Below are 12,357 nucleotides of genomic sequence, written 5' to 3' on the forward strand. Positions count from 1 at the left end.
AGAAATTTGTCTTGTGCTGGAGGGCAGTTTCCCCTGCTTTGCTTTCTCTTTCCTGACCTCTCTTCCACACTGCCCTCCTCCAAATACACACATCTGTTCTTGTCTCTCATTTCTCTACAGTCCTGCTGGCAGCATAGGAAGCAGCATACCTGCATCTTGCTGCGTAGTTCCTCTTCCCACAGCTCTGCTCTCAGCTGCCCTCTCCATTGCCTCTGACATGTGAGCCAAAGCAAGGCGCCAAGCCACAAGCGATGGGATGCATCAGTGAACTCCCTGGCAAGGTACTTTACATACTGGGAAATGAAAAATGGAGTAGAAGAGCATTGAGCTGAGGAGTCGAAAGAGTTGAGGGGAGGTTAGAAGTGATTGGCAGGGGCATGTCCCAAATAGGGAATCCCTCTGCTTCAAGACCAGTGACTGTGTTTGTTCCAACACACTCACTGGCAGCAGTGCTACTATCATCAGGCTCATGAGGCTATTTTTAGAGAAACTGAATACAGAGAAACCCAACAAAAATCCTCACCTTTTGTTTTCTGAAATAAAGCTAAAACTAATAGATCATTGCTAAAATACCTTTCCCTAGCATTACTGATATTTCTTGTTCTTGCTAAAATTGGGAGTGCTAGTCCATTCAGATTTTCTCTGTCAAGAGCCAAATAGAAAGCAAGCGCTTTTGGCTCAAGATCTTAGGGCATAGTGATGACTTTGTGAAAAAGAGTTCCTGTCAGAAGGGACGAGTACACCACTTTTTTTGTCTCATTAGGCAATATTTAGAAAATCTTCTTTCTTGTCAGTATATCACAAGCCTCAAGTACAAGCATCAACAAATAAGCAGCTGGTCCTCTGCAGAATTCATCCTGCAGGAACAACAGATTCATTGAAGCAGTGATGCTGCTGCTTATCCACAATCTTCCTTTGAAAGATTAATAAAAAAAAAAGTCATTGCATCATGCCATTGGTAAAATAAGTCAATTACATTTTTCTCTCAGGAAGCGTTCCAGAATTCCAGCAACATTTAGGAAGTCAGGATGTCCCACAAGATTTTAAGGTTTTCTGTTTCCAAGTACTCATACATTGATGTAGGTTCAGGGTTTTAGCTGGTGCCCTACTGCTGAAGAAGCTGGACTGTAATCTTCCAAATATCCTGTCTCAATATTTCACACAAGATATCCAGCAAATAGTCTCATGGCCAGACCAGCCAGTGAAGGAAACCTTTATCTTCTAATAGTTTAGCATAAGAAGACGTGTATAAAGAAAAGAACATTCTTACCTATAGCAACCTGGTGGAAAGAGAAACAAGTAGTGGAGACAAAAGACAAAATAAAGATCCATCGCTCCATTCTGTCCTTTGAAGGAAACTACCTAATCTATATTTGAAATATGATTGATGACAGCTGTCTGCTAGTGGCATGGCATAGCAGTGGAGTGAAGGAAACTCTTTGCTGTCTCACAGTCATGCAAAGAGGAACTGTAGTGGCACTAGATATATACTATAAGCTGGAAATGTAAGATACCAATACATCATTTAGCCAGGGGAGCGCATTTGCTGCACGACTCTCTTATGTTAACAGAAAAAGAACAGACCTTTCACATATGAACAAGATTGGAAAAACACAGGCACAATGAGAGTAGTGTAAGCACCTTCAGAGATTTCTTGACTCATTCATTAAGATGTATCAGCACATTACTGACCATACCTACAGAGCTCACACTGATGTTCCTCTGTAAAAACAAGAACTCCTGCATCAGTCTGCTGGTGGTTTCCCCAGCCTGGATAGTGATTTAAATTTATAGAAAAATACTGTGAATTCTAACAAAATTGAGTAATGATTCACTGCTTCAGTTAAATGATGATTTCTCAATTTTTCTGGGCAACGGGAATAGAACTGGATTATACATCATCTGATAATGGTCAGAAATCTTGTAAGAAGCACATCCGTTGGGCTATTTTTTAGTTCACTGGAGATACACTATTTGTATATACTAAGGTTCTGTACAGGTTAGTGCTAAATTCCTGTACACAGTAAGTGAGTCTTAGTTAAATGAATGAAGGCATTACTGTGCTTTGAAAACAGGAGAGAGAATACATATAAGCTAGATATTACAAAATGACTCTGTGCAAAAAGACATTTCACAAGCAAGAAGCAGTTGCTGTTTGAAATGCACTTCTTCAGCACAGACATTTTTATTTTCTCTTATTCTAGATTCTTCATAAGGTACGCAGTTTTTATTTCCACTTTTGGTGTGTGAAGTTGCATTGGTGAAGATGCTGCAATCAGAGTGCTCACGGAACAATTATTAGAAAGTAACTGAGTCAGAGAGCTCAGGTAAGCAAAAGTAAGTCGTGGTGCCTCCAAAATCATTATCCTGCACCTGGCAGCAAATCACAAGCAGAACACATGAACAGTGCCACCAGTTGGGCATACAGAGCTCCAGGTCAACACTAAGCTGATTCTGGCTGCACAAAGCTGGCTTCATAGCTATGTTATACAATTTAGGATATCATAGATAAGGGGACTGGTACAACAAATAAATTATGTGGGACTTTTCTTGTCTCATGCTCAACTTCTATTCTGAGTATAGAAACACAGTTGCAATTTGAACTATGATAAAATTTCATAGCCACATAAGGATGGTATCTGCTAATATGCTATGGTTTCTAGAATCTGATAGTGCTTTGCAATGTTGTCATACTTCATCACTGACACACAGACACATGCATTTGGATATCAAACTTAAGAAGGAGACAGCTGTGTCCCCTTAGTCAATTTTGCTCCAAATCAAGCTTCCTTTAAGAAAAGCATGCCTGTACAATGTAATAGTGGGTGAATATGACCTCATTCTGTACTCAGAGCTGGTAGTAACAAATGAAATCATCACTAATAATGCCAAACTCAGAATAGTAATTTACAGTTTCTGGCAGAGATGCACTAGGAATGACTGTATAACCCCTCATGACCCCAAAGCCCAGGCAATTTGAGAATGAATCCACCAGGAAAGAATGGTGTCCTCTAAATCCTTCTAGTGAGGAGGTACCCAAAGCCATTTGGGCTAAAGTTCAAAATACAAACAACTCATCAACTCTTTCATTTGTTCTATCTTAGAATATAACTCGGCAGAGTCAATACAGATGTGCCCATATTAGAGAGTGTATCCCAAAGAGTTATTCTGCTCATCCTGAACCAGGCACCTTCTGAAAGTTCTCCAGGCTACAACAAACATATGTGACTATATTTCCTTTGACCATAGCAGGTCCTTTCAGTCAAATTCTTCTGCATTTCATTTGAATACCTACCTATATTTAGATGATTTATGTTCAAAATAAGTCACACCCAAACAGCATAACTCAGTTGCTCACTCACATTTACCTAATACCTACTGTGGGGTCCTAGGGCATTTTATCTCACCTTAAGCTGCTGCTCTAGGAAGACAGAGGTGTCCTTTTGGCCCATTAGCATACATACCTATCCTATGTAAACGTTTCAGTTGCCTTACTGCCCATTAAATGGCAACAGATATTTATTTTCAGAAAACAGAATCAACAAATAATGCTTGTTGGCGATGAGAAATCCAAATTATGTGTCAGCATATTATTGTAAATGAGTAATGAACTCTTCTTCTCAAAGAAAATAATTATTATGGTGGCTCTGGGACCACAAAGAGGTAGTTCTGGTGTTGTTTATTTGCCTATCACAAATGTTGCTACTCAAGGCCTCTCTTAAAACCCCTATTAGCAGTCTTAACATTTAAGTAACCAGTGATGGATTTGAGTTAACCCAGAGGAACGTCTCTGAAATGTGAGCCACTTCCTACATATCACCTGGGAGTTTCTGCAGTACCATCTCTTTTGTCATTCTTTCTTTGATTTTTTTCCACCTTCATAACTAGATACTTTTTTTTTTTCTTTAAAATGAAATACTAAATGTCAAAGTATTAAAAACGTTGGACAATCTGTCAGTGTGTATTTGCTATTTTCAAATCATGCCAATACTATTATATGACAGCACTGAGTAACAGAGGAATAATGCAAGTAGCCTTTAACAATGTATTGATGAATCTTAAGAATCTCTGTGGTGCAAGTGCAAAAGTGGTGCAAAATCCAAATCCTCATCCAGTAAAGTCACTAGCATGCTGTTTCTTTCTCCTCAGAAAGAAAAGATGAGTCAGTCCTGCTGAGATATGAACATATGGCTATAACAAATCTAGATACTCAAAGCCTGATGCTTGAAACACTGTGATGATTCTGTAGGATAGTGATGCCAAAATAACTTGATTGCTTAATAAGAAGATGATTTTTGAGATGTTAACTTTTGTTACTCCTTAGTAGTTAAATTCTTTACTGTCTATACAAATTTTGATAACTAATTTTGATTCTATCTCACTACTGGCTTTCATTTTCACCTCTCAAACCAAGATTTAACCAAACCAAAATTTGTACTGCAACTTCAAAATCTTAATCTTGTATTTGGAAACACCTGACTAACACATATTGATGCATGTATTTAGCATACTGCTCAAAACCTGTCAGTAATAACATTTATATTAGTAAGGGAATTTTTTTTTTAGCAGTTAAAGATGAAATCTGAATTCTTGGTTTCAGCATTCTCAGACCAAGAAAATATCCCCTAAAACATGTTTCATTAACATTGTAAGAGAATCATCATGGTTCACTTTTTAAACATCAATTTATTTAAATTATCCGAATTGATATTTAACTGTAAAAGCAGCCTAGAAAAAAAGTATCAAAAACAAAACAAGAAAACAGTGGACCATGGAAAAAAAAGAATTGAGTATATGATGGGTTTTGTTCTCATCTGCTGTTTGATCTCATTGAGTTAACTGGTGAGAATTGAATGGCAGGTTATTTTTAAAGTCAGTGGGTTCACCTTAGAGCACATTTCCATCTCTAATATTTTCTGGTTTTTGTTGTTGTTTTGTTTTTCTTCTCTCTTCCAGGTACTTTTTTTACTTTTAATTCATGGGGACAATAAAGTTCTGAGACTTTAAAGTGAAGAATCTCATGTTGCTTGTACTGGAGCAGTAAAACCCTATCTCTGGTTTAAATCATGAGAGTAAGACTTATATCAAAATATATATGCACTCTTATGTCTGAAGCTGATATAGTTGATACATTAGCTAGATAAATCCATAGACATGACAAAAGCTAACCTAAAAGCTACCCAATTACAACAGGTATTGTATATCTTTCTTCCAAAAGCAAACTCCATCACTTCAGGTAGCATCAATTTTCAAGACCTGCACAAGGGAATTTTCAGCCCCAAAGACTATTAATCGATTACTTTTGTACAACATTGCAAAAATAGCACTGGTATTCTTCACTGAAATTATTACTCTGTTCTAACTTCTCCAGCTGCTAACAATTCTACTGCTATCCTTGACTTAGACGTACAGAGCATCATAGTGCTCTGTTCATTTCCTATTCCTCACAGTATAGATGGCATTATAGTAATACTTTACTTTTCATCTTATATTGGCTATTGTTCAATCTTTTCTTATTGCTTCTACTATAAGAAAGCTGTTGCCTAATCTTTTACTTCCTTTTTTTTTATTAATTTGACCTTTCTGAATCCGTACTTCTTCCAGTTCCAAGACAACTCAAAACCAATATGATTTTGTGATGCAAGCAGCACATGGTCACTATCCTGCCTTCACTTCTTGGGAACAAATCAATGTTTTTGTACATCACAGCTTTCCATACTAATGTCTTCTTACACTGAGCTACTAAAAATGTCTTGTTAGTGCAGAAGGATATTAAGTTGTCTAGCCCACAGCTGCACTTCATGACATTAAACACATTTTCATATATATTCTTGAAAAGAAAGGACAGGAATGAGATTTCTCATTCTACTCATTATGTCTTTATAATAGTTTGCTTTTTGTATAGGTTTCTGATGTTAAATGGCAGAAAAAGCAGAAACTGGAACAGTTTGTAACATTATGCAGCCAGTTTAATTTTATACTGAATAGTTAACACCGAAGAGTTTTTCCAACAGCCATTAAGAGGTGATCCAATCCTGCTATCCACACAGACTCAGTTCCAAATGCAGGTGTCCAGTTCCTCTTGAGGTGTCTCAGGTGAAATGGAAAAATCCCACAGAAGGACCTGTGGAAGACTTGTGCCCATCTGGAGAAGCAGCTGGGGACTATCAAATGGCTCTATATTCATCTAATGGGAAACTCAATTGAGCCTTCAGTGTCTGCAGAGATGTGGAAGTAATGCTAGTTTCCTCTAGTTGTAGAGTGCAGAGATAACCTTATTTCATAAGTGATGTGATCGATGTATAAAGACAGGCTGTTTTTCTCCATCCTAATTGTTTTAGCACTGATTGCAATAGCAAGTCTTAGATTGCTCTAAACAAGTTAATTATATTTCACAACACCTTTGTGCAGTAGACAAATATTAATATTTCCATTTCGCAGTCAGAGAAGAAAGGAGGAAAAGAAAGGGTAAGTGACTTACTGAAAATTAAACAATGACTCAGTGGCAGAACCAGAAAAACTCCAGATTTTCAATCACATCTTGAATCCCCCACAGACCACTAACACAAAATGTAAGAATTATAATAATAGCATGATTTTAGGGTTTCAAACTGAGAGAGCTACCTTTGTTTGCAAAAAAGACACTGAGCTTGTACCAAAACTTCAGTGTTCCAAAAGGTCAACGCTGAGATAAACATCTTTGAAAAACAACAACACAAAAACAAAAACCTGGAGCCATAAATGATGGATCAAGATTGAACTCAATTTTCTGCCTACTACCATCATCACCTTGGAAAAAACATTCAACCGTCACTCTGCAAGACATTCACGCTTGGAGATAATTTCTGAGCATATTGGAAAGGGTCACATCTATCCTTTTCTAGGAAGAAGCAGTATTTTAAGCTGATAATTAGAAGAAAAAAAATGATATTCCCGTAATATCCAGATGTTTCAGTCAGAATGAGGGATGCTTAAAAATATATATGGAAAGACTTTGTAAGCCAACTTAAATATGGACAACAAGACTGTGTAATGAACAGCAAGATGAGGGTGGGAGATGAAGGAGGAGAAGAACAATGACAAGAGTTAGAGTCTCTGTATGCTGCTCTAAATGCAATTTTACATTTCAAAATGTTTAGATGTTAAATGTTTTAAATTTGTGTGACATATGAAACTAAAAATCTGATCTACTAACTACTGTGAGGATTGCATTGTCTAAATTGCACCAAACAGGAGAAGTAAAAAATCAATGACAGGCAAATTAAATGCCCTTTGATAGTATAAATCCAAGCTGATTCTACCGGTAAGACAAATAGCAGGACTTTCTTTCTTTTCTTCTTTTTTCCCACCTCAAATGTGAGGATACATACTATGAGATCCTGTATCCCTACTGAGTGTCCAGCTCTGTGAAAAAATGCATTTCTTCTGCAAGAGCCTATTTGGGATTATGCTCTTCTGTTAACTAGCTCACTCAATGTGTATGAACACCATGTACATTCTGTTGTGAGGTTCTAGGACAATGTTCATATTGGAATTTTGCAATGACTTTTGCAATGACATTTGATAATGAATGGAGTTATATAGTGCCTAGGGTAGGAGGGAACTTCCTTAAGGGAACCTGAACCTTAGATACTCCCAGGTTCATGAAATAATTTGTTTATCTAGAAAATACACTCATCAGTTAGAGGGACTGCAGAAGTAATTTCCATAGCCATGACAAGTGAAGTTGCTACACAATAGGATAAATGTATATACAGTTCAATCACCACCATGCCTTATTTATTCCAGTCTAACAGTCCAGAAGTCAGTCCAATTAGCTGTCTGTAACACATGAGCTCTTATGTTAAGTCCATTCCTTTAAACTTGTTCCATCCACAGAGTATTTCTATGATATATTAATCTTCACTGATGTGAAGTGAGAATAACAGGTTTATGTGAGATGAAGTCTACCAGCAAACTCTATTTATCTAAATATATAAAGTGCAGTCACCATTAAAGAGTTTGAGCATTAATTCCTTTCAGTGTATATCATCCTGACCTGGAATAAAAAAACAGCACTATTATCAGTCTCAAGCCAATCATATCTCCACAACAAGGGCTGTGGGCTTTAGAAATGTTTCTGAAATAGATAGATAGATAGATAGATAGATAGACAATCCAGCAAATTTTTCCTCGAGTGAACTGACCTAAACATCTTTGAGATGCCATAGCTCTCACTTTCATCTTCAGAATGTTAGCTTGCTTGCCAGAAACATTGGTTGAAATATTTCAAGTAGCGTTAGCACAAGTCAGCACAATTTATGCTAGACAGAAACGTGGAAACTGCATGTTCTCTGTCTGACTAGAACAGAGCACTATCACACAAAACACACTGCAATGAGCCTACTACTGGAGTGTGAACATTCACTGGACACAAATTCTGCTTTTAATACTAAGTACTCTTTGTATCCTTTCACTGACAGATTTTTAAATGTTGATCTAAGAAAGTAGTATCCAAAACATAACATCCTTCTAACCTTGTACCCGCAGAGAAGAGACCACATATGTAACATCAAACTACTCCTGTATTGATTGGACCCTAGACAATTTTTCCTTATCAATTTGTGTTTTTCTATTTGACTGATTTTTATCTATTTCCCGAGTCCCACAGAGAATTAGAAATTAACATTTCTTGTTTCCTTCCTGGCTATGCATTAACGACCTTGCTGCTTGGCTAATGAAGTCTTATACACTGAAGGAAAATAACAGGTAGGATTCTGCAGTCCTTACCAGCCTGACAGAGGGGGAACCTGCTGGGTTTGAGGTCCTTAACCTGTTAGAATACTGTGTGGTTCTGGACACATTAGTAAATTGTGACCAACCACCTGTTGGATCCATATGCTATAAAGCTGTTTGCCAAGCAGAGGGACTGCACACAGAATACCAGCAGTACATCTCCTTGTGTGCACTGCCAAGGGATGGGAGGGAAGGGCTTCTTGCAGTAAAAGGCATTTTACAATGCATAAAATGGAGTAAAATTAAGCTACAGAAAACACATTCAAAAAGGCACCTGGGAAGAGCAAGTTTTCACTACATCTGATTTTGACCACAGAATAGGGAATATGCTCCTATGGAAATAAGCACATGTGTTAGTGTTACTGCTGGCTGTGAATCTGAGGGTGGAGGAGGCTGATGTGTTGACTTCAGCTTTCACCTAATTAAAGATGTAGTAAGGCTTAAACTAAAGCTTAATTGTGTATCCTATGCAAACAGCACACCAGATCTGCTCGGCAGAAAGATGTCTATTCTGCTATATTTCTTCTACACCAAGAGAAAATGTTTCTAATGGCTCTTTTTTAGACATTAGGACACAGAGAGTGACAGACAAATTGACCACTAAAACCAGACCTGCAGAATAAAGCTGAATACATAAAATCCATGCTATCACTTCATACTTCCTGCAAGCACTGCTACACAGCAACTAGCTGCCAGCAGCTCTACTGCAAACCTCAGCATATGGCTCCAAGTTGCTTTGCTCCTGTATCAATGCACAGAAATATGACACACCAATATATACATTGCCAGTAGGATTTTTTCAGTTATTTCTTCTGTAGGATGCACATGAACTTCTTCCCGTGCCCAGGCAAAAAAAAAAAAAAAAAAAGAAGGAAAAAAAAAAAAAAAAAAAAAAAAAAAAGGTTTATTTTAAAACACAACTTAGATCATTTTTTTGAAAACCACTGCACTGGCGTAAATCTCCTGCCACCATCACACAAACACTCCCCAAGACAGACTCCAAGGCTAAGTACAGAGTTAATCAAACTATCCGCTTGGGCTGAGCAATTGTTTATAGGACAGTGTAAAAAGTCAAAAGGTCCCTTTGGGCTCCATTATTTAATGTGTGTTTTTATACTGTCCACATTATGGGTTATATTGCAGCAGCATTTTGCTCAAGTTGCTTGCCAGCATTTACCATAGAGGAGCCCTTAGCAAGCTGTCACATCTGTGTCCACTCCTGTACCACCCATTTAGCAGAGACAATGATGACCAGAAACAACAAAGGAGTGACAGATAAAACAAACAATGCTCTGAGCCAGAGATCACAGCCATCCCAGGCAAGTTTGCCATGGAAATATTCAAGAAAAAGGAGGGAAGGAAAGGGAGATATCAAATACAGGACTAAAAAACTTACACCCAGATGAGGTTTTAACCACGTACCCACACAACCCCACATCTTTGGAGCAATTTCTAATGCCCTGGTAGGGCTGAGCAAGGAAGAACGAACAGAGCACATGGGAGGCAGACAAGCATCCAGCGTCTCCTCCCATTTGGAGTCAAATAGTCTCCTGCGAGTCACGAGACAGAAGGAATAATACTAATAATTGTTATTATTGTAATAATGATAGTAATAGAGATTCACCAACCTTGAGGATCCCAGTTCACCTGTTTTCTTGGAGTCTCGATTGGAAATTTCATCGCTTCCTTTTTACACAGGGAGAAAAAAGAATTAAATAAATTTCCCGACCTTCCTGTCTCAATGCTGCAGTCAAACAAATTAATTTCAAATTATAGGGAGTCTGCGCTGTTTGACTGAGGGAAACTGGTGGTTGCCAAGGCAAGCGATACACAAATAAATCAAAGAAAGTGGGGAGGGGTGGGGAGGGGCGGGAAAGGGAGCAGGGCGGTGGGGTTTGCAGAGGGAGGTGAGGAGGGGTGCGGACACCCCAGCAGAGAGGGGGAGTGGAGATAAGGTAAGGGCCGCAGGGGCCGGGGCTGGGCAGCGTGTGCTGCTGAGTCTTGGGCTCGCCTCGCGGATGCTGGGGCGGCACGGTCCCCGATGCAGCCCACCTAAGGGGCTCGGGGCTGGGCAGCCCTCAGGAAGCGAGCCAAGCCCACCCCCAGGGACACCTCCCACACGTACACACCCCAAAGCTGAGCCCACGTCAGCTCGGCCGCAGCACTAGGAGAGTAACAGGTCAGCCAGCGGGGGCGAGCCGCAGCAGCATGGCTGGGGGAAGGCTGGGCACCCTCGGCTGGGTGTAGCAGCAGCCTGGCTAGCTGAGGAGAGCCGAAGCAGGAAGGATAGGAGGAGGAGGAGGAGGAGGAGGAGAAGGAAGCCACCCTATAGCTTTGAAGGGAATTCACCGAGTCCCTCTCCTCACTGCCTTAAAAAGGGAGTGGGAAGAGGCTGCGAATCCCTTTGTGAGGAGGCGGCGGCGGCGCCGCGTGCCCCGGGAGGGGAGGGGAGGCTTCCTCCGATACTTACTGGGTCCTCGGCCCCGCAGGAGGATGCAGGCTGCTTTGGCAGAGTTGGCAGCCGCAGCCACGCTCGGCTAGCTATTAGCAGCAGCACATGGCAGGAGCACGGTGGCAGCCAGAGACTCCGCAGCACCGGGGGAGGGGAAGGGCAGGGATGCTCAAAGCCGGCAGCCCAGCCTAAAAAGAGCACCTCGACCAACCAGGGGCTCCCTGTGCCCTGCCTGCTCTGCTTGGGGGACACGGATAGACACCTGGCGTTCAGGCAAGGCTGAAAGATGTGGTCAGGGGTGGGGGTAGGAGGGCTGGAAGGAGGCTCAGGGGTATCAGTGACCTTCCAAGCCCCCAGGCGCTTTGGAAAAAGTGGAGGACGATGGGGTGTCCCTTGTGCCTTTATCAGACATTTACTACTTGCGCAATCTGCAGTTATCCTCTTCTCCCTCCTGCTCCTGTTTTCCTCAAATACAAATTAGGCTGCTGACAGTTTACACCAGAAGTGCTTTCAGTTCGAGTTACAATGTATGCCTCAGCTTCCCTCCTTTAGCCAGGAAAACAAAACCTCAGCCCATTTGCAGGGCTGAAGGAAGAGTGTGAAAGGTTAACCCTGTCCTGCCTCCGGTTTTTCAAACTGTGAAAAGCACATAAATCACTGGGAATGGTTTGGTGGGAGATATCCACATGTTTACGTGGGTCATGTGTCAGAGACTCACATTAGAATCAGACTGAGGTCCATAGCCAAAAAAGCCTTCTGAATTTCCAGGAATCAAGTTCAGATTATAAACTTGCTCCTTAAGACAACTTCTTTTCCTGCACTTTTTGCCCTAAACTTCTTTTCACCCAATTGCACTGTCTTGTTTTCCTATCTGTTGCTCAGATGTTAGTTAAACCTGTATGAAAAAAAGAGAGAAATCTTACCCAGGTGAAAAATTAGGCTGTCTGAAGTGTGTGGTTCTCCTCGGGAAACTCTAATTGTGAAGATTTGCATGCTCTTTACACTTCCAGATTCAGAAGGTAAATAACACACACTCCTGCACACACACTCTTTGTTCAACCTTACCCAGGAAGAGAAATAGTAGTGCAAGTTTTCCTTGGGGGGAGGTGCTGGGTGTCTTTTCTTTTCTT

At 40.3% G+C, this 12,357-nt stretch overlaps 1 protein-coding gene across 1 annotated transcript in view; it reads right to left on the reverse strand.

The window, feature by feature from the left end:
• The window catches only part of KCNK10 (potassium two pore domain channel subfamily K member 10), a gene marked incomplete at both ends in the record, with an annotated part of 55,634 nt that extends 45,179 nt beyond the window's left edge, over positions 1-10,455 (reverse strand). Inside the window, one exon of the mRNA XM_079536820.1 lies at positions 10,404-10,455. Within this exon, the coding sequence (XP_079392946.1) occupies positions 10,404-10,455 (52 nt within the window). The remainder of the gene's footprint in view (positions 1-10,403) is intronic.
• Between the last annotated feature and the right edge of the window lie 1,902 nt (positions 10,456-12,357).

This window comes from Tetrao urogallus (genome assembly GCF_951394365.1).
Source record: "Tetrao urogallus genome assembly, chromosome: 6".
NCBI classification, from domain to species: Eukaryota; Metazoa; Chordata; class Aves; order Galliformes; family Phasianidae; genus Tetrao; species Tetrao urogallus.